The sequence below is a fragment of the Hippocampus bargibanti genome, linkage group LG13 (assembly GCF_051943395.1).
Source record: "Hippocampus bargibanti isolate YZ-2025 linkage group LG13, ASM5194339v1, whole genome shotgun sequence".
Classification (NCBI taxonomy): Eukaryota; Metazoa; Chordata; class Actinopteri; order Syngnathiformes; family Syngnathidae; genus Hippocampus; species Hippocampus bargibanti.
The window spans coordinates 16,458,189-16,485,215 of NC_142746.1; the positions used below are offsets into that span (position 1 = coordinate 16,458,189).

General features: G+C 39.6%; 1 protein-coding gene across 1 annotated transcript in view; it reads left to right on the forward strand.

Moving 5' to 3' along the window:
* Positions 1-2,035: 2,035 nt before the first annotated feature.
* The window catches only part of disc1 (DISC1 scaffold protein), a 44,191-nt gene continuing 19,199 nt past the window's right edge, over positions 2,036-27,027 (forward strand). Inside the window, exons 1-9 of the mRNA XM_089012392.1 lie at positions 2,036-2,646; positions 9,662-10,494; positions 11,640-11,709; positions 12,163-12,319; positions 13,449-13,530; positions 15,497-15,729; positions 19,240-19,294; positions 20,435-20,537; positions 21,713-21,901. Coding sequence (XP_088868518.1) covers positions 2,574-2,646; positions 9,662-10,494; positions 11,640-11,709; positions 12,163-12,319; positions 13,449-13,530; positions 15,497-15,729; positions 19,240-19,294; positions 20,435-20,537; positions 21,713-21,901 — 1,795 coding nt within the window. The 5' untranslated portion in view covers positions 2,036-2,573. The remainder of the gene's footprint in view (positions 2,647-9,661; positions 10,495-11,639; positions 11,710-12,162; positions 12,320-13,448; positions 13,531-15,496; positions 15,730-19,239; positions 19,295-20,434; positions 20,538-21,712; positions 21,902-27,027) is intronic.

Genomic DNA, 27,027 nt, shown 5'->3' on the forward strand with positions numbered 1-27,027 from the left:
AGACGAAACAATGACCCGACACCGAATGCTCATGCGGGGAGTCATTTGATTCAAACGACCAACAGCTGTGCAGCTGCAGGTGGGGCCCAACAGCGCCACCCGTTGGTCAAAAACTGTAATGTGACACAGATATGCCATGCTATGCAAGACTAGGTTTCTCTGATGTGTGTTTATTTTATTTCACTCTCAGGCCTCCCCTCCCCCTATCACGCTCAGATAGTCTGAAGTAGAGCATGTGACCTTTGTTCAGGCTCTTTCTCTGGCAGTCACCGAATATACACTGATGGACATATGTCAAGTATTCTCTTCTTGATCTCATTACCCACGAAACACTTGCGTTCATACACCTGCTATTGTATATTCTATATCTCAAATTAGCATATGTTTGGAGTTTTATGTCTTTATCTCATGGGTTTTCGACTTTATCCAGTTCGGCATACTTTTTGTTGGGTATGCTCTTGTCGCCTGGGAAAAAAAGGATAAAGTCTGCCATCTACTGGTGAATATAAGTACTTTGTACTTTGTGTGATTTAAAGTGGCTAATTCAACGTTTTAATTTATCACGCGACCTGTGCAAATACCGCTCCAACATTTGGGAAAATAAATAAAAGCCTACAGAAACATACCGCCCCTCTCAGCAATATCCAATATAAGCACTGGTTGCACGATTAGGCTAAAAGTGTTCCTTTAACATGCAAGTACAAATCCAAATTGTTTGAAAATATTGGTCTTTCAAATTTTAGTTGGGATGTGTGGGATACTACTTCTGTTGGCCATTGGATGCAAATAATGTAATTGCAGACAGATGTTATTTTAATTGCCCCCGTCAAAAAACAACAATAAAACCATGACATAATTTAAAAGACCATTTTGACTCAAAGACAGCTGAATCGAATCATAAAAATGAATAAAATTGTTTATTTTCTCTGAGAAATTGTTCATTTTTTTCCATTGGGAGGTCTGTCATGGCACCCATAATTCTACAGTATGGGACAATTTTTATTTGTACTGTATTTTTTGATGTATAAGGTGCACCGGAGTACAGTATAAGGCGCACCCCCAATGAATGGTGTATTTTCAAACTTTTTTTCCATATGTATAAGGCTCATCTCCAATGAATGAAAATCGTTTTCCAAATATAATATATAAATATGCAAAAGTTTCCCAAATATTAGGCACACTACATTATAAGGCTCTAGAGTACAGGTTATGCACTACTTCTACAGGGGAAGGGGAAATGGAGTCAGTCGCTGCTGACAGTAGTTGCGAGACCTGTTGTAGCTCAATATTTCACATATAAGGCGCACCTGCGTGTAAGGTGCAGGGACATCTTTTGAAGAAAATCAAGACTTTTGGGTGCGCCTTATACAGTACACCAGAAAATACGGAAATTGGATGTGGAGGGATTAGTTATGTTGTGATGCCTTCTGTTTAGAGTACTTAAACTCCATTAACCTCTCAGGTCATGAGGTATCTTCTAAGTACCCAGTTAGCTACTTTGCTTGCCAAATGACATTAAGTGCTTCTAATCTCCAAAGCAGGTGATTTGACAACATGCAAGGCGAGTGTACTTTGTTTTGGCCCTCATCTTCTCCTTATTTACAACGTGGCCAGGGAGTACAGGCAGTACCTCACGGGTTGAAAAAAAAACGAGCATTTAATCGCTGACTAATCCATCCCCTTGCAGCCAATCGAAATCAAAGGAAAGGGAACAAAAAATATTTGATATTTTACTTTCCTGTGTTTACTGCAAAACCATCTGTATTTTTTTGTTGTGTGCCCCCCCCCCCCCTCAGTCAATTTGAACTGTATAGTTAGGAGTCATTATACACTCTATAGAAGGGGTCATCAACCTTTTTGAACGAAACGTGAGAACTCCCTCTTGGATATTGATTGATGCGCAGGGCTACGATTTTGATACACACTGTACTTACTGTACATACTGTACTGGTAACAGAATTCCTTAGACGTGTGTATGCGTGAGTGTGCAGCTGTGCATATGTGTGTGGATGGCTACGCAGTACAGTACGTACTGCACGTTCGTACGTGCGTAAAGAGGGTGAAATGAGGCGATCCGTTCGTCTCCCAACCTTCATAGGATGCTTGCTGCAGAATTGAGGCGGTCTAAAGAAGACTGGAGTCAAATTCCTCACCGCGTCGGAGCTCCAACACGACACAGGGGCAGTGACTAACGGACCGCTCGCCCATCGATTTCGATATGATCCACGTGATCGACAGAAAAACTCCATCTTTCTATAACTAAGCGGATATTTCAGTGCTATTACTTGGAAGATCATCACTTTTTTTCTTTGAATTGACAGCTGTTCATGCGTAACTGACTGCTCGTTTGCGTCAGACAACCCCTACTAAACCCTTTGATTATGCAAATGTTTCCCGAGGATCATCAGCGTCGAAAGTTTCGCTGTACATTTGGCTATTTTTAAACAAAGAAGTCTCTTTTTGAGTTTTCCACAGCGGAAGTGAGGTCAGTCATGCTTCGTGTCAGCGCGTAGTTGCTGGACGTCGAACTACTGTTGGACCATCAGCTTCCTCGGCTTCTTCCAAACCGGGACATGTTTGCTGGATTGCTGGGCCTGAAATGCCTCGGCAACTCTTTGCATCATCAAGGCCAAGGACTCATGGAAGGTAAAAAAAAGTATTATATTTTTTTGTTTTGTTTTGTAAGGAGTGGCACAGTCAGTGGACTTGTGGTTAGTATATTGTATCTAATCCACAGTTGCGGAGTTCCTTGTTGAAGTGGTTTGCTTTTGTGTGTTTACTTCCTTTCCCCAACAATCTAAAAAGATGAATGTGATTTTACATTGATTGAAAACTAATGGTTTGGCTTTGAACCTGATTTTATAAAAGCGGCCTGAGATAGATTGACGACCCATTTAGATGAATACCACAGTACCCTACTTCTTATGTGAGAAAGGCTTCTGGCTACCTGCGACTTTAATGAGGACATTGACATCTATGATGGACATTTCATATAAGGAAGCGCGGAGGTTATCAGACAAGTGTCAATATCAAGGTATGGGGGCCGGATCTGACCTGCCACATCAAATTTTTGTGGTCCCCCAAAAGCAAATTTGACTTCGAATTTCCAAATAGTCATCCACTCATTCATGTACAATAAAGTCTCGTTATATCGATATTCAAGGGAGTCCGAAAAAATATCGATATAACCGGGACTATCGATATATCCGACCCTGTTTGCATGTAATTTTCTCCGTGCGTGCATAGAAATAGTATCGATATAACCAGGACTATCGATATATCCGATATCGATATATCCGATATCGATATAACGAGACTTTACTGTACTTGTAACATGATGAGGCGATTATACGTCCCATTTATTTGGTTGATTTGGTTAACAACATAACATGAGTACAGTGGCCCAGGACAAAAATGGCAGAGCCCGTATAGCTCACAGCTATGAGCTTCAGGATTCTTTATTTAATGTCCTGCGGCTCCTATAATGCCACAATCCAAAAAGATGCTGGTTAAAGTTAACTGATGACTTTAAATCATCTCCTGTAGTGATTGTGAGCGGGAATGGTTGTTTAGTATGTACCCAGTCTCTCACTCAAAGGCACCTGCACCTCTAGAAAGATGATAGAAATAGATGGATGGCTGTACTGCACGTCTTGTTATGGGTACTGTCACAAACATTTAACTGGTTCCTACAGTAATTTAAACATGCAAAAACAAAAAGTATAATATATGTACAGTATATTACACTAATCAACAGCATATATTAAAGTGATATATAGATCAGTATGTATTGTATATATTAATCAAATGGCTTGATGTACAGTAGTATAACTAAACATTTTGTCGCTCATTTAAAAACTGCCTTTACCTTTTCTCATTTTTTAGCACATCAGATTAAAAAAAATATTTTCATTTTTTTGTTTTTGAGTTTGTTCTACTGAAGCTTACGCAATACAAAGTTTACCATGTGTTGCAATTTATGACATTTCAGAAACACAAACGCAACACTTCATTCATAATATGTCTTATGTTATTATGTCTTATATTATTATGAACATTCATGACTTTTTAACGTTTGATGTGCTTGAGAGAAATGGAGGGAAGATTCTGAATCACCAACTCCGCTCCCCCCAAAAAAATCCTCTACAAAAGTTTGTTTGCATCTCTGATTGGAATAATCTTGAGTTTTTGTATCATAGACTTGATCCTTGAAAGAAAGAAAGTAACGGTTGACTCCTATTCATTTCTTAAAACTGTGTGTCCATTTTTTTTAGTGTGAGGGATCCCTGTGTTATAAGTCAGTCACATCGTCCCACACCTAGTTACCGTATTTTCCGGTCTATAAGGCGCACCGGAGTATAAAGTGCACCTTTAATGAATGAAATATGTTTTACAAATATAATATATAACTATATAAAAGTTTTCCATATATAAGGCACACCACATAAGGCGCTACAGTAGAGGCTGGGGTTACACACTTCTTCTTCTACAGCAGGGGTGTCAAAGTCATTTTTTGCCGCGGGCCACATTGTAGTTATGGTTTCCTCTCGAGGGCCGTTATGAATTTGGGGAACCCATTAGAATGTTTAAATCCCTTCAAATATTACATATAGAGCACACGGCAAATTAATGAATAACTCGTTTTCAAATCTGAAGTCAAGAATAATGACTTTTATTGTGGTTGACATCCAAAAATATGAAATTTTGGCTCAGACTTTAGCAATCATCATGGAATTTAACAAGTTTGATGTGCTTTCGTCGGCCGAAAAAAATGATGTGGCGGGCCGGATTTGGCCCGCGGGCCTTGGCTTTGACACCTGTGTTCTACAGGGAGAAATGGAGTCTGTAGTTGTGAGACCTGTTGTGGCTCCATTTTACTTCACATATAAGGCTCAGGGTAATCTTTTCAAGAAAATCAAGGGTTTTGGGTGTGCCTTATAGACCGGAAAATACGGTAACTAGGTGTGGGAGGATGTGACTGACTTATAACACAGGGATCCCTCACACTAAAAACAGTACTGTAAATACAGTACATTTTGTCCTGCAAGAACATCAAATTTTCTTTTTGCATGCTAATAAAGGCCAATCCAATCCAAGTGAAACAAAGTTAGCATAATGCTAATTGTTTTCTCATTGAACTAAATCTTTCTATCTATCATCACATCTGTGAGAATGGCATGTAAACATTCAACTGTAATACAGGAACAAAGAGAAAACAAGTTGCTTTATTTTATTGTATTTATTTATTTTTATGTGTGTGTGTGTGTGCTTTGTCTGCTCACTCCTCCAAAACATTGCGTTCCTCATGTGACCAAACAGGAAGCGAGGAGCTGATTTTGGAGGAAATCCTAATCACACGCCATGATCGTTAGAAAGACGGACAGGCAGTGTGCATGGGGGTCACAAGTGGTGCGGTGTTGCACATCTGCAGAGGCACACTGCTTCTGGTTTTTCTGATCTGCTGATGCGTGTCTTGCTGGGCTTGTTCCTAAAAACGTCTGTGTTTTTTTTCTTTTTTTTTCTCAGAGATCCTCAGCATTCTTCCCCTCTTTGGTTTAAGCACTTTAAACAACCAATGGGATACAGTGTTTAACTTGAGCCCTGAAAAGCAGGCCTCTTTTATCACCAAAGGTAAATAATCAGGCCCCGTTTGCCCGAAACACAGTCATCAACAACTTTTTTTAGTCACATTCACTTACACACAGAGAGTTCTACTCATGTGTAAGTCACTTATGGCGAGTGTCTTCCTTTCCCACTTCCTGGCAGACAGTTTTAGCTCAAATCCTGGCAGGAAAAAGTGAATACCATCACTCCAAAAAAGCTTTAGCAAAGACCTACAACACACAAGAGGCCCAGAGGCATTTCCTTCCCTTTGCTGGAAAGAACCTTTGTGTAATCGAAGTATGGCTCTGTTGCGGAGATCAAAAAAACCCTTTTCAATAGAGGGTTCTTTTATGGTCCTTTTTTTTTTAAAGTATATAATATTACGACAGATGCTTGCTTGTTGTACTTGAGAATTGTGTAGAATTACATAAATTGTTTAGAAAGACGACGTAACCTGAGCTTGAGTTTGAGGTCCCGGTGGACAGAGAGGACAATGGGAGCAAGTCCTTTTACTTGCACTCCAATTTCTGTGTTATATCCCAACTCTCCTCTAACTGCTGCTTCCTGTTGTCCATTCTCTCAACAGTCACATGGTTATGGACGCCATGGAGAGTGAGGGTCACAGGGTTGTTCAGTGGTTCTCCGATAAAACCCCTAGTCACTTGCCACATAGTTGCAGTTAGAGTGTATAAATATAAATGTGCCATATAATTCAAATTTTGCTTCAAATATTGTACTCTAGAAATATACTATAGCTGAATTTTCAAGCAGTGTTTCGCAATGACAGAATGTCCCCTCTGTATCCCGCACCAAAGTCTGTGTCAGTGTGTCCTCCATGTCTTTGGAATGTGTGAGAGTGGGCACTGGGTTAAGAAGTACGAAATAAAAGAGAGGAGGAGTGCAGCTGCACACAAAGAGCCTGTTGATTCTTGTCATTTAAGCTTGAGTCTGTCGCTGAATCCTACACAGAACATTGAGAATCATGTGGAGCAGGTGTCAGGACAAGACACTATTCATCACGCTTCTCTTTCCAATGAAGACCATGCTTACCCAATTGACAATATTATCCTTTTGATAATTTATTTGATGTTTTGGTATTTTTATTTTTCCCATAAGAACGGCTTAATGAAATGCCACCGTTTTTCTTCAATGCTACGGGGAGGTGTGTGACAATGCGATCGCATTTTGACCCCGTAGCCAGGAAAACAAGTACAGTGAGACCTCAATTTACAAACACCTTATCTTACAAACTTTTCGTCTTACAAACGTCAAATTTATGAAAATTAAACCTTGTAATAAGCACTATTTTCATAATACACACCCACCACGGCCGGCGGAGTGATCGTCGGCTGAAGCACACGACCGAACAGCACCAGAGAAGTTACCAACAGTCCTTATGGAAGGTGACTCTCCTTCCATAAGCCATCAACGACCATCAAAAAGGTAAATAAAACTTTATTTTACAGCACAGTTTATTTCTTTAATTACAGTCCTCATGTAATGCGCCTCTCTTTCCAAACAGCAATTCCCTTTGACCTTCGACCTCCAACGCCATTCCATCAAGCCATAAATGACCATCACAAATGTTAATAAAGTGACTTTATGATACAATTCAGTGTATTTCTTTCATTACAATACAATAGCACATTTATTATACATAGAATAAGGTATGATGTGTGTAGTTTTAAGGCTTATTTAGTTGAAAAGTATATTTTATGGAAACCCGGGAACGGATTATTCCCATTTTAATGGTTTCCTATGGGATTTTTTTTTAAGATACACCCTTTTCGCCTTACACACTCTGTCTGGGAACCAATTAAGTTCGTAAGTTGAGGTCTCACTGTATGTGTCATCAAAAATTGACCTAAAATTGTGTTCATGGTGTTACTACCAACAATCAGTGGTGGGCTTTCAGGGCCTGCAAGGCCTTCTCTGTGTCTGAAAAATATCTGAATCGTAGACTAATATGAATTATATTTTGTCCATGAATTCTTATTAAATAATTCCAAATTGTCTTTCAGCTTCCTTTCATTGCTTTTCCCCTGTGGCACTGTTTCCAGATGTGTGTTTTCGTATTTAAGCATTTAACCAATCACATTTCAGCAATCATTTATTACCATTGTCAGAAATCTACCTGGACGCTTTTACAAACAGTTCTGTAGGCTCTCTGGAAGGCGCTGGAAACGTCAGAGTTTTCGCAAATTATTATTGGCTCGTCCGTCACACAATTGGCTAGTCACTAGCCAATCGTAGTATCACTAACCGCTAGTCATAAGAGCATAATGGCCCGAGTTTCCACACTGTATCTGTAGCTAGCTGTATAAGCAAATATATTTTTATGTTGATTTAATAGTGTTTTTGCCAACCCACAATGGCTGAATTAGGAGAAGAAATGGATTCGGTTGCAGATTTACTGTTAAGGGCATTTTCAAGACGGATTTTTCAAGAATAGATGGACATCATTAAGAAATTTTGGACAGCTACAAAGCTAGCAAAAATAGCAAATATTATTCCAATTTTATAAGGTGATCATGAATCCACGTTTATAGTAAAAATTCAAACAGTTTAATGACAGTATTTCTTAAGTTTCTTCGAGTCATAAATTATTTCCTGGCCAACGACATCCTCTAGTGGACGTGTAGTAAATCACACCACACTCGCAGCTGTGGAGTGATTCAGAAGTAGCACTACTGAAGGCCTAGGAGTGACATGCACGGCCCGCCATTGTCAACAAAGGATGCAATTGATGGATGTAGTGGGAAAACATGGTCTTTATTTTTTTTAAATGTCTGTATCATATATAAGAGAAAACTATTGCTTTGACAAAGCCCTAACAAAACACTGCAATGTTTTTTTGAAAATAAGCTCAAAATGGTCTTATCGCTCTCAACCTACAGTGAGACCTCAACTTACGAACTTAATTGGTTCCCAGACAGAGTGTGTAAGGTGAAAAGTGTGTATCTCAAAAAACATTTTCCCATAGGAAACCATTAAAATGGGAATAATCCGTTCCTGGGTTTCCATAAAATATACTTTTCAACTAAATAAGCCTTAAAACTACACACAACATACTTAAATGTGCTATTGTATTGTAATGAAAGAAATACACTGCATTGTATCATAAAGTCACTTTATTTACATTTGTGATGGTCATTGATGGCTTGATGGAATGGCGTTGGATGTCGAAGGTCAAAGGGAATTGCTGTTTGGAAAGAGAGGCACATTACTTGAGGACTGTGATTAAAGAAATAAACTGTGCTGTAAAATAAAGTTTTATTTACCTTTTTGATGGTCGTTGATGGCTTATGGAAGGAGAGTCACCTTCCATAAGGACTGTTGGTAACTTAACCTCTGGTGCTGTTCGGTCGTGTACTTCCGCCGAAGTTCACTCCGCCAGCCGTGGTGGGTGTGTATTATGAAAATAGTGCTTATTATAAGGTTTAATTTTCAGAAATTTGACGTTTGTAAGACGAAAAGTTTGTAAGATAAGATGTTTGTAAGTTGAGGTCTCACTGTATTACATTTTATATATAGGAGAGGAACTATTGAGACACTTGGCTGTTAAATATACAGAAAGCGGAAAAAATTCAGAGGTCTCGAATGAATGAAAGTTTGAAAACCAGCGTTCTACGGCATCGCTTTAAAAGAAACACATTTAAATGTGTCATCTTCTTGGGTAGGTGTGGCTTAGCTGCAGATGACTATGTGTTTTTGGTATTTCCTAACAGAAACACATTTAAATGTGTCATCTTCTTGGGTAGGTGTGGCTTAGCTGCAGATGACTATATGTTTTTGGTATTTCCTAACAGCTGGAAGAAAACCCTGGGAACTGTCACACATCTGGCTACGTCTTCTGTTTCAAACACAAATCCTCACTGGAGTTAACGGTTCCCATAAAATGCCCAATTTAATGTGAACAATCACGTGGATTCGCATTTTTGACAATTAGTCTCCACATGTTCCCGACATAGCGTGTCGTCAATGTTGTCTCGGAGCCACTCTTTATCTTCCTCTTGACCGTGTTGCCCAGCTTAATGGTTAATCTGTGTATCGACAGGTGGCAGAGCCTCAGGGACAGCTGGCAGCGTCGGTCGGAAGAGGCTCCACCGGAGGCCTGGTTACATGAGAGGGGAGCAATCCAGACCACAAAGCACTACTGATGATCCGGATCATGAGGAGACTGAGGGAGGAGAAGAAGATGGGACGATTTGCATCAGGAATGGGACAATTGGATGTCAAACTGAGGGGATAAGTCTATCATCTGCTGTCAGGATGTCTCCACTGAAAATCGCACAACCTCACAACAATTCCCATGACATTCCTCCTCCCTCCATCAATGACGGTGCCCTCAGTAGCACATCGGGCCAACCAAAGAATGAACTTGTGTTAAACCGCAGTCCAATACATATGCCTTCAAGTTCCGCAGAAGACTCTTTCCATTCCAGTTTCAGTTTCATTCAACAGTCTCTCACTGCTTCTGCAACATCGGCGTATGACCCACAACCTAAAGCCACAGAAGAACCTCACTCCTCTGAAATTAGACCAGCATCGCTATTTTTTGACCAACCAGACTCAAAACTGTCGACCAAGGTCACACCCACCTCTGTCCATGAAGAAAGGGAGACACAGACAGTCAGCGGTCGGTTTTGGGGGGAACGTGTGTGGGGCAGCAGGGAGGTGTCGTCTTACCTGCCCAATGTCGAATCCCAGTGTCTGGATTCAGAAATCACCTCTTCGCTGTCAATCGACTCTGATACCGCCTCCGCATCATCAGTCACATCGGGATATGAGAGCACCACACCTGCTTCTGACCAAGGTTGGGACAATTTGGTGAAGAAGTATGACCACGTGGTGCAAGACTGTCTCGAAAACAACCGGACGCACAATAAGGTCATTGAGGTTACCATACGTCTTTATTCAAGATTGTTTTATCAGGATGCATCTTTTAACTCATAAATGTCAGACATGTGCAAAACATGTCCACTCCAGTGCCAGGGTTTTTGTCATTGTCACTTGAATTCAAGGACCAACAGAATATTGAGTTTTAGGACTACATAAACATTCAATGCAGCATAAGAAATCTTAGTCTCTCTCTTCTTTACTCAGAAAAAAAGTTAATTTCTAAATTATATGGGTCTGTAGTTATATGAGCTTGAAATGAGGGCAGCTGTCCAAAATACAATGCAATACATTTATATCGCGCTTTAACAACAGCTGAAGCTGGAACAAAGCGCTAACATGGAAAAAAGGAAAATGCGAACCCTTGTGGAAGGGAAACAACATTGCCACAGGTATGGCCAGCGCTTTATCGGCACCCAAGCAAGAAAAAAACGAAAGCTGAAAAAAATCGGGAAAGACGCTCTATGTCATATTTTCAATTCCCAAATACGTTTGTGAATGAGTTAATGCCCGTAAAGTTTTGTAAGATATTTCAGTACAATATTTTACAAGCAAAGCGCTTATGTAAGATCATATTTAGCATGCAACTTTCATGAGGATTAGCCGTTCGGGTATTGGGCGAATGGAATATTCATAGCAAATTTTTCCCAATAATAATTTTGGCAAATTACTCTTAAAATGGTGGCTTAGAGAACATGCTTTTTGGGAAAGAGCAAATTAGTCTTAGCTGGAGGTCATAATAGACTATATCATTGTCACTCTATTGTCTCATTCAAGGTAACTTAAACTGCTGTTGATAGTTCTCATTCACAGAGAGTAAACAAACCAACAAATAATAGCATAATCAGCTAATTTCTTCAAAATATTAATTTAATTGACAGTAATACAACATTAGCAATGTTAGCATGTTAATGTGATACTTTAAATAAACATTGTAACTATTGGGGAGACAAGAAATGACACATTATTTTTACATTCTTACCATTATTAACAATTACTCTTAACAATAATGCTGAAGGAAAAAATACCCTGAATTTTGCGTGAAGAGATGTTTCATATTTGAACATCTTGACACGATCATTCTGAACTGGACCTCTTTGTTAATATTTCTTCTTGATTTTGTGTTTCTTCTCCAGATTGAGTCCATGATGTTAAAGCTACAGAGATTGCAGCAAAAAGCCATCGCGGATGATGACTATGATTCAGGTGAATTTTTCAAGGAATACTTAAGCAAGCCAATAAGACTGAAAGGACTGAAATGATACCTTGTTTATACTTATAGTTATAATTGTGTGCACAATTTGTTCTTTCAGCTGTTATCGTGTGTTGTAATTAGATTTACTGAAAGGAGGTCAGTACATTGGGGAAAAAATCACCATGTTCCTGTTAAAAGGGTCGAATAATATCCAGTCTGAACATTGTGTTCAAATGTTTATATATGCGTATTAAAGATAAGAAAGTAAGTTTCATGTTCGATGTAATGTAAAGTGGAATAGTTTCTCTATTGGTCAAATGTATGAATGAATTTCTCTGGGTGCACAACTGTCTTGTTAGACCAGCAAAAATGCAAAAAAACACTTGCAGTTAGTGTCCCCATTTACCTTCTTGCGTAACTGAACTGTTGAAGCTGAAGATCGGGCCATGTGTGTGTCTTTTCAGCTGAGCGATTTGGAAAGAAGCTGGAGGAGCTGTGCAAGGAGCGAGACATTTTGAAACTGGGGTTACCCTCTCGACAACCGAGTGTATCTCTGTTCCTCCAAAGGCTCAGGGAGGTGGTGCAGCGCGCCATCTACAGGAAAGACAGTAGCCCGCACAGGTCAGTCAGCCAACGAGAATGTCTCATGTAGATACAATACAATAATAATAATAACAATAATAATAATAATAATAATAATAATAATAATAATAATAATAATAATAATAATAATAATAATAATACATATTATTTACAATACATACGGTACTGATATATATAGCACGTTAACAATAGCTGAAGTGGGAACAAAGCGCTTAACTTGGACAGCTATCACATACAGGAAATAAAGCAGTCACACAGATAGTAGAAACACCAAGGAGTAAAACTAAGATCAACACTATTTAATCACTTCTTTTAAGTGTTGGTGATATTTTTCAATAGGTTTCAAGACATTCATGAGAAACTATATACGACATTCATGAGAAACTACTATAAGTAGTAATAGCACCTTTCAAAACTCTTTAGGACACTTTACAGTCACAGGTTAAGTTTCTCTGCGGGTGAGCAGCGCCAGCGTTCACTCAACCCGGAAGTAACACACACCACAAACTCAAATATAAAATGGTCATACAGTATCTATATAATAATACATTTCATTTACACGGAATGTACAGTAGCTTTAGAAGTAATCATAATGCTAGCACCACATAGCTCTTAGCTAATAGTCACATAACAGTGAGGCAAGACATGCTAACCACTAGGGGACGCGAAGGTCTAATAAAGAGACATTGTGATACCTCCCCAACAATAAATAAATACATAAAAAACAGGATGGTTTAAGCACAAGCTTGGTTATATTCTTGTAAACACACAATTAATGATCTGTTTTTATGACTTGTTATTCTTTCATGCACATATGCAGGGTTATGATTTCACTGTTGTTTATCACAGTGAATCACACTCAGTAGTTTTAAAAAGATAGTGTTTTAAGAAGATCTGTTTTTCATCCTGTTTAAGCGGATGTTCTAAAACCAGTCAGAGAAATAGTTGTGAAACATAACTCATGTGACAGGAAGACGTGCTCTGCTGCATACATCCTGAAATGAAGCTTAAAAAGTAAAAGGTGCATAAGATAAATTTGAACATGAATGCTAAACATGTCAACGCTTTATATTATTATTATTATTATGACCTCCTCAGACACCAAGCATCTGTTTCCAGCAAAGGTGTGTTTTGTATCATCAAACAGGTCAGGAGCAGAATTCGATGGAGAGCAGTCAGAGTCCGCGCACCGTCGAGATCGTCTCATACAAGAGAAACGAACAGTACAAGTAATTCCAGTTCTCCTAATAGCTCAAACTGTCAATATATTTAGAGATTATTATTATTCTTCCAGTTTTCCCTCCCATATTTCAAACACATGCACGTCAGGTTAATCAAGCATTCTTCATTGTAATTGATTGTGAGGGTGAATTGTTGTTTGTCTATATACGTATATATGCCCTTTCACTGGCTAGAAATCAGTTCAGGGTGTACCCCGCCTACTCTAAAGACAGCTGCCATAGATACCAGCACAGGCTGTGAGGGCAAATTTCAAAAAATGGACAACTGGATGTTTTTTTTTTTTCATCTTTCAGTATTTTTCTTTGTCTCTTCTGCTACCCTGCTAACATTAAAGGACAACCCATGTCTCTGGACAAGTTGTGTCCATAATTTGTAAAATGGCTTCAAGTGACTTCTACTGAGCGTATTTCACAAAGATTCCACCGTATATAGCTATATTTTACGTTTTAAGACTCACACTGAATATTCCGGAAGTATTGTTTTTGAGTTGGTGACGAGTCCTCACCCTACGTCACTGAAGGAACGCCCCTGACCGAAAAAAGGACACATTGTCGCAGTCCTTCCATCACGTCAATGCATTTTGCTGTACTTGTTTGGTCTAGAAATGTCGCGTAGACCAAAAAGAGGCAGAAGAGAGCGACAAAGCTCCATGCAAGGAATTTATCAGCCTGTGGAAACGGGCTGATTAATTCCTCACACGGAGCTTGGTCGCCATTTTCTGCCTCTTTTTTGGTGATACATTTACCCCCAATGTTGCCTCAAAATGGCACGGAATAAATTATTTAATCGATAGCAAACATGTATGCTTTCCTCGTCAGAACTATTTGAATCATATTCATAACTGGATGTGTAACAACAAAGCATATTCTCCGAATCTGAAGCCATTGTTTTGATTCTCGAGCAATGCAAGACATCTTGGCGTGACGTCACGAACTGGGGGCGGGACTTTCTGAAAATGCCCAATTCGCAGCTCAATTTTTTTGCAGATTTTGGAGACTTTAAGTCATTTTTATTAGTGTTTTGCATTTGACTAAAAATATCAGCCTGCGTGTTTTGGGTATTTTAGATGCTATAAAACGTTATTCTGATGTCAGTTAAGAAACAAAAAAGTGATGTCGGTTGTCCTTTAAGAAGCCTGGATTGGTTGCCATTCAATGGCAGTCTAATTTCTTTCCAATAAACGTATTTTATGTGTAATAGTGAGCCATTTCGTATTGATCTGACTTTAGACGAAAGGCTGTGTACACCCGGGACTGGTTACCAGCTAATCCCACGGAGAGAACACGTCAATTTCACAAAAGAAGTCCAGAATTTAGTTTCAAATTTTCAGTCCTGTCGGGCAGAAAAGTAAACTCTTAATGCCACTTAACTCATTCACTGCCATTCATACATTTATTTGGGAATTGAAAATATGATGTTGAGCGCCATTCCCGAATTTGTTCGGGTTTGTTTTTTTTTTCATGCTTGGGTGTCGTTAAAGCGGCGGCCATGGCCTCTGGCAATGTTTTTGTCGTTTTCCAAAAGAAGGCAGCATTTCCTTTTTCAATGTTCGCGCTTTATTCAGATTCAGCTGTTGTTAAAGCACTATATAAACCAATGTATGTTTGTACTGTATTGCATTGTATTTTTGACAGCCGCCCTCATTTCAAGCTCATATAACTCCAGACCCATATAGTTTAGGAATTAACTTTTTTTTCTGATAGAAGAAGAAAGTCTACCGTTTCTTATACTGGATTGAATGTTTATGTAGTCCTAAAACTCAATATTCGATGGGTCCCGGAATTCGAGTGACAATGACAAAAACCCTGGCACTGTAGTGGACACATTTTTGCACATGTCTGGCAGTGAATGAGTTAATAGCTTGGCAAAAATTGTCATTTGAATTTAAAATGAATGTGCATAACAAAATATTTCCGTGCTTTTGATCAAGTTCTGTCCACTTTTGCAACACAGGAAGAAATTGAGGAACTGCAGCAGAGATTGGCAGAGCTAAATGATCGCAGTCGATGTCTAGACCAACAGATCCAAAAGGAGGAGCAGCAGATGGAGGTTGAGGAGTTGGAAGGATCCGTCCTCAGGAGCTGCAGCCCGGCCCAGCTGAGAGAAATGAGCCGAACGCTTCATGATCTTGTGATGTCTGAGGACCGCATCCTGATGTCTGTCTCTCTTCCTCCCTCCATGCTCAGGTTAGATTCAATGTATGAGTGCTAATGTACATCAATGTTTCTTCAGTGAAATGTCAGAAGATCGGTTTTTATCTATTTGAGTTATTCCGGGTTGAGTGAACGCTGGCACGTGTGGCTGCCGCTGCTCACCCACAGGAAAACTTATCCTGTGACTGTAAAGTGACCTTGAGAGTTTTTAAAGGCGCTTATAAAGGAAATCTATTATTATTATTATTATTATTATTATTATTATTATTATTATTAACTTTTCACACTGTAAAGTGACATTGAGAGTTTTGAAAGGCGCTTCTAAATGAAATGTATTATTATTATTATTATTATTTTATTATTTTTTTCACACTGTAAAGTGACCTTGAGATTTTTTAAAGGCGCTTATAAAGGAAATGTATTATTATTATTATTATTATTATTATTATTATTATTTACTTTTCACACTGTAAAGTGACCTTGATAGTTTTGAAAGGCGCTTCTAAATGAAATGTATTGTTATTATTATTATTATTATTATTACTTTTCACACTGTAGTGACCTTGAGAGTTTTGAAAGGCGCTTCTAAATGAAATGTATTATTATTATTATTATTATTTACTTTTCACACTGTAAAGTGACCTTGAGAGCATTGAAAGGCGCTTATAAATGAAATTACTTTTAATTTAACTAATTTACTTTTCACAATTGCAACAATTGCTGCAGTACCATCAGCTACCTAATGAGGGTGCTAGAGACCTGTCAGTTGCAGTGACAGCTCAGCGATGCTGTACTGTATATTGTCCCTAGAATCACACTGTATTTTATTTGTTTTCATTACCAAATCTCAGGTTAGGTTGGTTATATGTTTGTACAGAACTTTAATATTTGCTTCTCTGTTACATTAATCTAATATTAATTCATGTTTTTGGATTGAGGTTGTTTAACTCATTCACTGCAGTTCACAAATGTATCCGAGAATTGAAACTATGATGTAGAGCGGCATTCCTGAATGTGTTTGGGTTTTGTTTTTTCTTATATGTGTGCTTATAAAGCGCTGGCCATGGCCTCTGGCAATTTTTTTTCCTTCCACAAGGGGGCCGTATTTCCCTTTTTTCCCATGTGAGCACTTTGTTGCAGCTTTAGATGTTGTTAAAGTGCTATATGAACCAATATGTATGTACAGTATTGCATTGTATTTTGGACAGCTGCCCTCATTTCAAGCACATATAATTCCAGACCCAACTAATTTAGGAAGTAACTCTTTTTTTTCTGATAAACACTTCTTGCGCTGTTGAACGGTTTCTTGCGCTGCATTGAATGTTTATGTAGTTGTAAAACTCAATATTTTGTGGGTCCTGGAATTCGAGTGATGACAATGACAAAAACCCTGACACTGGAGCGGACCCATTTTTGCACGTCTGGCAGTGAATGAGTTAATCCCACATAGCGAGCGAATGGTAAAGAGGACAACAGGAATTGTGTTGCAAATATAGATTTCAACGACGACATTCACCACTCATGCGCAACATGCACTCTATTTAGTTAATAAAATGTGGCAGCACTGGAACATCCAGTGAGCTGCATCGCAATCCCAAACACGCTAGACCAGACCTGCTCGAACACACAAATGGAGTGGTGTATTTATGCCGAGTGTAATCTACCGGAACTTTCTGTTACCAAATTATCAGGTGCGTTGTATGTCGGCGGGGTAGATCTGTGCAAAGGAAGAACCAGTGATGCACATCATAGTCCCAAATTCGCTTGACTGGACTTGCTCCAGCATCAAAATGAAGATTCAGACGTTTAAAAATGGCACTCGTAGAGAGAACGTATAGTGAAACCACTTTTTCGATCCCCTGACAACTCCTCCTCTTTAACACCTGCGCAATGCAGCTCTGAATATTAATGTTCTTCATCAAATGCAAATGATTACTTTGCATCTCAAATGGTAATTGCTCACAAGCCGGCCGCTCTGAGGATGCCTCTCTGTCTCACGGCTTGTTCGAAAGATATGTAAATTGTACGTATCACCTTCCTGGTGGCGTGATCCACCATCACTGGCGTAATTTAATATCTGACATACTCTCACCTCAGCCAGAATGCCTTTATTTTCAAAACTGATTGAAATTTCAACCTAAGATTGAGCATTCAACTGCAGATCTCCGTGCGCTATGATTCAGGTCAGCAAGATGATTGTGTTGCCGTTTTGCATTTATGGAAGGATGGAGGGGGGAGGGGGGCACATGTCATGCCCATCAAGATGATTTTCTTTTTTTTTCTTTGGTGAAAGATATTCACCTTGCTCCTATGAAAATATGACTGGCATCTTAGACACATTTAACCATTGTAGATTTTTTTTAAAATTCATTCACTGCCAGACGTGCAAAAATGTGTCCACTCCAGTGCCAGGGTTTTTTTTTTTTCAATTGTCACTTGAATTCCAGGACCCACAGAATATTGAGTTTTAGGACTACATAAACATTCAATACAGTGTTGGACTCTCTTCTTTCATCAGAAACAAATGTTAATGGATAAATTATATGGGTGCGGAGTTATATGAGCTTGAAATGAGGGCAGTTGTCCAAAATACAATGCAATACATACATACATACATACATACATACATACATACATACATACATACATACATACATACATACATACATACATACATACATACATACATATTGGTTTATATAGCGCTTGAACAACAGATGAAGCTGGAACAAAGCGCTAACATGTAAAAAAGGGAATGCTGCCCCCTTATGGAAAAGAAAAAAACATTGCCTGAGGCCATGGCCAGCACATTATCGGCACCCAAGCATGAAAAAAACATAACCCGAACAAATTCAGGAATGGCGCTCTATGTCATATTTTCAATTCCAAAATTAAATTGTGAATGGCAGTGAATGGGTTAGACAGGTTCACTAAGTCTTTTTGATTGAAGTTGTTTTATCCCACAAATCCCCAATAAAGCATTTTTATGCAGCATTTTATCGGCTACTAAATACAGTGAAGTCTCGTTATATCGATATCGGTTATATCGATAATACCGCTTATTACGATACTATTTCTATGAACGCAAGGAGAAAATTACATGCGCGCAGGGTGGGATATATCGATAGTCCCGGTTATATCGATATTTTTTCGGACTCCCGAGAATATTGATATAACGAGACTTTACTGTAGTACTCTCACTCTTAAAAATGTGACCGTACGAGTTGGTCGTGTTTCTTAACACTCAGCAATGACATCATTGATTGAAATAATATTCAATGATTCACACACTGATCGGCAACAACAAACTTTGACTTGTGTAAAATTATTCTTCAGTCACAAGTCATCACAATTGGGTAAACGAAATACAAGAAAACTTTTATTGTCGCCCTTACAAAAAAGTTTGAAAAGTCACTAACTGTCTTGAATGCTAATATTTTATTTAACCTTCAAATGTGAAGATGTAATCATTTGCGGGGGACATAATAAAATGATGACATTACATGTTTGATGTTGAAGTCATATTTTTATTCCCTTTTGTAGACTTCAGGAACAGGAGCAGGCATTAAATCTATCCATCAAGGAAGCTACTGCCAAAGTAAGGCCTGTTTTTATTTATTTATTTATTTGGGGAGGGTGGTCTGTGTGAATGTTTCTGAATTTCAATGAGTGGAATGTTGAAATTGAAAGGATGCGATAGTGCATCAGCTTCAGCTTGATAAATCCTTGTGGTAAATGTCGGGGTTTGTATGCACGCAGTTATTTCTATTTGATGAGGCAATGAACTCTCCATGGCTTGAGCGGTAGGGTCAGAATTAGCATAAGATGTTTTGAAAGTATCCTCTTAAAAAATGGAGTGTAGCTGTGCGTCAACTTTTCTGTGACCAGAGTGTTCAAAATGTATAGTCACTCATAAGCAGTTGTGGGCCGTAGTTTTCATCACTAGGCCTTCAGTCGTACTCCGTCTTAACCAATCCAGACTGAAAAAAGAATACCAAGTCGAGTCTTGCATAAGGGCTATCAGGCGAGTCTGATGCAGTCGCACTTTAATTGAGAGTGACCATGCATGCATCATAGGTTTTTCATTTCCCACTGACTGATCTCGATATATGGACATTGCTGAGGCTACAGAGTTTTGTTTCAAATTAGCCTTCATTTTTTTTTGTTTGTGTACCACATATTCACAAGAGACTTAAAAAAAACCACAAAACAGTATCATGTTCGAGAAAGAAACATAAAGGTGCATCTTGATCTCTTTGAGCCACTAATCTAGTTCCTCGAAAAATAAGAGCTGAGTTTTGGGCATTGTGTCTGGATATCTCCTTTACACTGTATCAAAACAGGAGTTTAAAGGGCCGATTGAGTCCTGACAGGTTTTATCAGTAGCCATCAGCTTGCAATCAGGTTGCCAAAGCTGAGGTGTCACATCCCCGGTGACATTCTGTGCTTTTTTCCGCTCTGACATTACCATGTCACCTATTATAGACATTTCACATTTCCACACATGCACATGAAAAGCGGAGAAGTCTTTGTTTTCCTAAAGGTTAGAAACATGCAAACAATCAGGCTCTGCCGTGTATTCAAAGAAGAGGGAGAATTGAAACGAATTGGTGACATCTTGTAAGAATGATTTGGAAAGGAACATGGCAACAGAGGTGGAAATGAACCGTGCATCCTCTGGGATCCACATGCCTTTTAGTGACTAACCTCCACACTTCCTGCTCTTTTCTTTCTCGAGGTGGTCATGAGTCAGAAGCTGGGCAGCAGCCTCAGGAGAAAAGTCAGCGAGACTGAAACTCAGCTCTTAGCTTTGCATGAAGCCAAACTGGCCGCCGTCTCAGGTAAGTCTACCTTTTCCTTATTTGTCACACTTTCTGAACATACGGTGTTCTCCACCAAAAATTGTAGGAGCCGAAAGAACACAGAGGAGAAATTTACATTTCACAGCAGCAGAAACAAAATGCAGGAGCTGCTGTACTGTAAAGGCAGCTACTCTCACGGCACCATCTTGAAGTCAAAACAACAAAAAGTACCTAAATAACAAATAATGTGACTCAACACAAGTCATTCAATCTTAAGCCCTTTCTGCACCCTTTTTGTTGTATGGAGCAGTCCTAGATGAAAGAGAGGCTTAAAGCCACCAATGGATCAAGAATGTAATGGTGAAATGTGCATGTCTGCTACAATCTAAATGCAAACACAAAGCTGTAGCATCCATTGACGAAAAGAGATTGTCTCACATCTTCTATCCCACGTCAATCCGCTTCAATTCCAAGCCGCGATAGTTCCACATACGTATATTCTTCTCATCATCAAAAATAAAAAAACAGCACTTGCTGCTGACTTTAGCGCAATCTTGGACTTCTATAAGAGTATACTGTAAGAACAGATTACTTTATGTGTTTGTGTGTTTCAGCTGTGGTCTGGTCACCCACCAGTCTCGAGGCAAACTCACTCCAGTCTGGCAATTTCGACTTTTCAATTAACCTAACATGTATGTTTTTAGAATTTGGGAATAAGTGCGAGTGACTCATAGAAAAGTCATGCATGAATGTGGAGAACATGCAATGAAGCTTGTATTCGAACTGGAAAGCAATAAGTCGGCAGGAATGAGAAAAGACAGGAAATGGATGCTGGATAATTAGCTGTGCATATTTTTTTTTAATGTAAATCGACTCACCTCAAAGCAGTAAACCCTCTTTGCATGTTCATCATATGGTTAATTGTAATGGTCCTTTTTATGTTACTTTCGTGCACGGTTAATAAAGGTTTTATGATGGCAATACTTGGAACCTGGAACCAATTCATTGTATTTTTATTATTTCCCATGGGAAAAATGTATTCTTAATCCAAACACATTAGAGGATGAACCGTGTCCTGGAATGTGCTTGACCTTGAGGGTTTTACTCGACTCGTACAAGCTCCATTTACTTCATTTAATTACACCATTAATGTTAAAGTCATTCATTAATGAAAGCTCCGTCCAATAATGTGTTTCTGTGGCGCACTGCTGTAGGTAACGACTTCGGCATTGCCAAGGAGCTGAAGGCTGAGATGAAAGCGGTGTACCAGGAGCAGGAGCGATTGGAGGCCCTGGTCAAGAGGCTACACAGTCTCAGCTCACGAAGCAGCCAAGAGCTGGCCAGGATGAAGGAGCAGAGGCAGCAGCTTAGAAAGGAGCTGGAACACAGGGAGGTGCAGCATGGTGAGTCTGTCTACACTCAGATTAGACTTTTGTCCCCTGGAGGAAAGCCGTCTCAGGAAGAGGAAATCACGATCGGAAACAATAATCAAGCAGATTTAGCCTCCTCATTATTGTCGAAGACTCTTAAAAGTCAACAAGGCTATGTAGACCTATAACAACCTCCAGCTGCTGATCATTTGGCACGAAGGTCAGTTTGTGGTTTTACACAAAGAAAAGGGTCAGAACATGCACAGATAAAAATCAAATGTACTGTGCAAATACTGAGAACCAGGCATTCAAACATTGTCATGTCTATCCAGCCATCCATTCTCGACGACATACCGGGCTCGGGTCATGGGAGCAAAAGTACACACGCATGCCTGTCTTATATTTCTTTTTACAGTGGCAGACAACAAAAGTTGGTTTTCAAAAACGGCCAGTAAATAATTTCTCGTCGCTGGTCATTGAAGCCTCCCACATTTAAACTTTAAATGCATGATTCACATGCGAATTTACATTAAAGTTGCATCTTCCTCGGCACATATTCGCCCTGTCTCGCTCTTACCTTTAGTGCTTGAGCGCCCTCTGGTGGCCATTAGAAATTAACCGCATCATTGCATAAACCACAGAGTGAAAGCTTGTGACAAAAGTCGCGGTTTTATAATCCGGAAATTACGATAGATTAATGACATTTTAGAATCAATTATCCATCTATACATCCATGCATTATGTGAGATGCATATTCTCAAGCAGTCGGCGAGGGATTCCCTAAAAGGATTGCTAGCCAATCGCAAGGTTCCAATATGTATAATACGCCCAATTCATCCCTAATAAAATACATCAGAATCAGAAAGCCTTTAATAGTCCCATAATTGGGAAATTTATAATCTACAGTCGCGGCCCGGTAGCCGAGTGGTTAGCACACCGGCTTCACAGTGCAGAGGTCGCCGGTTCGCGTCCCGGTCCGGCCTCCCTGTGTGGAGTTTGCATGTTCTCCCCGGACCCGCGTGGGTTTTCTCCGGGTCCTCCGGTTTCCTCCCACACTCCAAAAACATGCATGGCAGGCAGATTGACCACTCCAAATTGTCCCTAGGTGTGAGTGTGAGAATGTCTGTTGTATGTCTTTGTGTGCCCTGCGATTGGCTGGCAACCAATTCAGGGTGTCCCCCGCCTCGTGCCCAAAGACAGCTGAGATAGGCTCCAGCAACCCCCGCAACCCTAATGAGGAATAAGCGGTACGGAAAATGAGATGAGAGATGAGAGATAATCTACAGTCTCGGGAGGTCGAAAGATTAAAAAAAGTACAGTATTCTACGCACAAAAGAAAATGTCAGGAAACTGAAATTTACAACTGCACAAAAAAGGTTCATCAAAAGAACTGCACATATATGTATAAAAATACAGTATAAAAAGCATATTTGATGTACGTCACTGGATAGTAATGATACAATTATAATGCTGCAACATATGCCACACGAACACTGAAATATTGTTCCATTTATGATAGGCACCCCCTTTGGCAATAAAAACACCTTTTTAAATATAAATAGCAATGCAAACCACTCTTTTAAGAAAAATACTCCCTTCTGTCGCTCCATGCTGGGACTCTACATCATCAATGAAAGGTGACTTTTTCTCACAAAGGAACTGAAAACTTGCCACGTGTCTTTGGGGACTCTACATCAAATGAATTGCAGCAGAACTGGCAGCCGTTAAGAGGAGGTGGAGTGCGAAAAAGAGAAATACACTTTAGATTGTGTGAAGAAGACAATTTCCTTTGAGTCACACGCTGCCTATATGACGTAGGAGCACTACAGGAGACCCGAATGCTGCTTAAAACAACCGTTTTTTGGGAGTGCTAACTATAGGGTTTGGTCTCTTTGGTTTTGTGTTTTGATGTCACCGCCTGCAGTGCTTCCCCCAATCCATCAGTCACGGGCGGATATTTATAAAGGTCACTTCACTGTGTGAGGCACTGAGGTGGGAGCTTGACTGTTGGGGGAATTGGGGCGAGGGGGCTGACGAGACGCCAGTCCAGGTAGTGAAGCTATCGCAGAGACCCCTATGTGTTCAATCAGTCTTCTAATGTCTTCTCTTATCCAGATCATTAGTGACTACAGTCTGGCCATTAGTGTTGGGCCATTGTCTGCGTTTGAATGTGTGTTTTCTTGACACTAGGGGGCACACTTTTCCTTGTTCCAGGCCCCGATTTTTGTAAGGTCCTTAACCTGTCCATTTATTTTAATTATAATTCTTTTATTATTATTATAGCGTCAGCTTGTGGCAATTAAAGTGCAAATAAATAAATAAAGACATACATCAAATGCTGCTCAAAGACATTCTCGCCCACATCGATCACAAGACGAATAAATGACAACCACAGCAATCTATAACCATACCACCATATCATGAATCTATGTGTCTCGGGATGCACATTGCGGCACAGAGAGCCACAGAAAAAAAAGGCAAGTAGAATGTTCAGGCTAGACAAAGGAATCAGAATCAGGTGGATAACGCATCACTATTTGGGACGTAATGGTGAGCTAATGACTGGTTTTTCGCTTTGCTCAAATGCTCAAGTGGGCGCACACAATATGGCAGCAGCAGCAGCAATTTCTCAATGTGTTGCTGACACCAAGCTAGGAGCTCATTAAACTGTCAGCCAACGTGGTAATAAGGGCCTGGCACACACAAGCTTGGACCTGATAGTCGACAAACGGCACAGTAGCAGATTTTTTTGGGGACTCAAAAGTCCAGGTGGGCACTGAGATGTTTACTGCATTTAGTGCAAGACTAGACCCATCCCATCACAATAAAACTGGATGTACAGTATGTCATTTAAGAACACTCTATTCATGATAAAAGTACTAAAGCAAGATGTTGATCTGCCTCTTTGTGTTCAGGTGTCATCCTCTGTTCAACAAATGGGGATGGAGGAGGGTTTGTGGGTGTTTTTGATCATGTCAGGGCACTATAGCTGCAATCTAGCCTGACTCTGTCCAGAATGTTTTAAAACTCCCTCATGACAAACCCATACGAAATATAAAATCCATGTAACATTGGTGTGAATGATGTGGGGTGTGAAAATGCACACCTGTTAAACATCTGGACTGAAAAGACAGACTCAGAAGAATTTAAAAAAGTTGTTAATTGAGGACAGTCATAGAGTAAAATGAATTTATGTGAAAGTCAATGGGGAAGTTGTGTGTGTTATGTTCAATTGTATTGGATTAGCCTTTATTAGTCTCGTAGTGGAGAAATTTACATTTCACAGCAGCAAAGTGATGAAAGAAGAAAGGAAAGGAAGAAGTAGAAAAACAAAATACAGGACCTGCTGCAAAGGCAGTCACTCTCACGGTGCCATCTTGAAGTAACCAAAGAAACAAATAATGTGAAACGACACAAAAGACACAGGGAGTTGTCCAATCTTAAGCACTTTTTGCACCATCTTTGTCATATGAAGCCGTTCTAGAAAGAGGAGAGGATCAGAGCGTCCTTTTCAACAGTGGATCAGAGACATCGTGCTAAAATGTGCACGTCTGCTACAAGCTAAATGTTGAAAGCAAACTGTAACAGTAAGCAAAAGATGTCGCATCCATTGACGAATAGAGATGGTCTCACATCTCCTGCCCCACGTAAATCCGCTTCAATTCCAAGCCGCGACAGTTCCACATACGCATCGGCGCACTGCTTTGACGCTCCTTTCTTTCCATCGGGCTCCTCAAGCAATGCATCCATCCAGCCGCAGAATGTCCAACAGCGCTAACCTTTCCCCTGAACAAAGCGCGGCTGTGAAAATGACTACCATATTTATCGCACTCCGACAACGCTAAAATCATCTCATCGCAATAAAAATGGAGATGCATTATTTGAAAAGCACCGCCTAGTGCTATGAAAAGCATAATGGTCATGATCTAAAGTATTGCACTTAGGAAATGATTTCATCTTTTTGAGTGTCTGACATGATGTTCAGGGTGGGGCTTTTGGATTTTGCAGCCATTATGGTCTTAATTGCTATTGGCGTGAGTGGTGAGTGGCAAATGTTTCATTCCCCAGAAGAGAGTGTCATTTTGTCCCATGCAAAGAGACATTTCAAGTGTTATTAAATTTGCAAATAAATAATTGAGAGACTAGACTGAAGGGTAAATGACCTTTAGGAGTGAGGGCAATGAGACGTGAATGCTTTTGACTGTGTGTTCTGTTTAACTCTGCTAATCGTTATTTAAGAGAAGACATAAACAGTATGCTCCTAATGTTTATTCTTCGGTCAAACATTCAATTGCTTGTCTCCTGCTCAGTCCTCACCAGCTATACTATTATTTCTTTACACGGCCACCCAAGTTACCTTCATTTTACTTTTCTGTATTTTTTTTTTTTTTTTGGGGGGGGGGGGGGGGGGGGGGGGGCTGATCAGTCATTGTTGTATCTGGCAATGGAGGTCCACATCCAAATACTGCCACTCAACGTTATTACCCAAATGCAATTTTCCTCTTAATGGAGTGCTGATAGTAATGCTAAGGGCATACGTATATGATTTATGCATTACGTTGCCACTTTTAGGATGCTTCTATTGAGAACTTGATGGAAGGTATGACAGCACTTGTCTAAAAAAAGGCTTGGTATGATTGAGAGGGCTAAAGTGGCTAAGTGGACCCTGGAGAGCATGTCTTGCTATTTATTTCTGAATGTTTTTTTATGCTATTATTTCTTCTTCCCGTGATTGAGTATCAGATGGGACTTTCCATTGTGGAACATGTCAGATATGGCAATGTATGCATTACCCAAAGAAATACATATTAAACAAATCCACACTGGTCAATGTCTTAGTTTCAAACTACAATGCATCGTAAATTGATTACGAGAAGACAACTAACTGTAAAATCACTTTTCTTGGGGGATCTTTTTTTAACTCAGGAATTCGAGACATTTGTCATTTGGTGGAATATTTTCTTTATTTCCATCAGTTCTGCAGAACTGTATATTGTTCTCGTAATATTAATTCATACAAAGTTCTCTCCAAATCAGGTCCTTAAACAATAGGACTAAATAGTGTTGCCTTTCATCAGCTCTGAATAATTCAAATTTTAATCAGCCCCAATTTTTATTTCTTCTGATTGCCATTTCTTGCTTCTGGCTGTTTTTGTCAT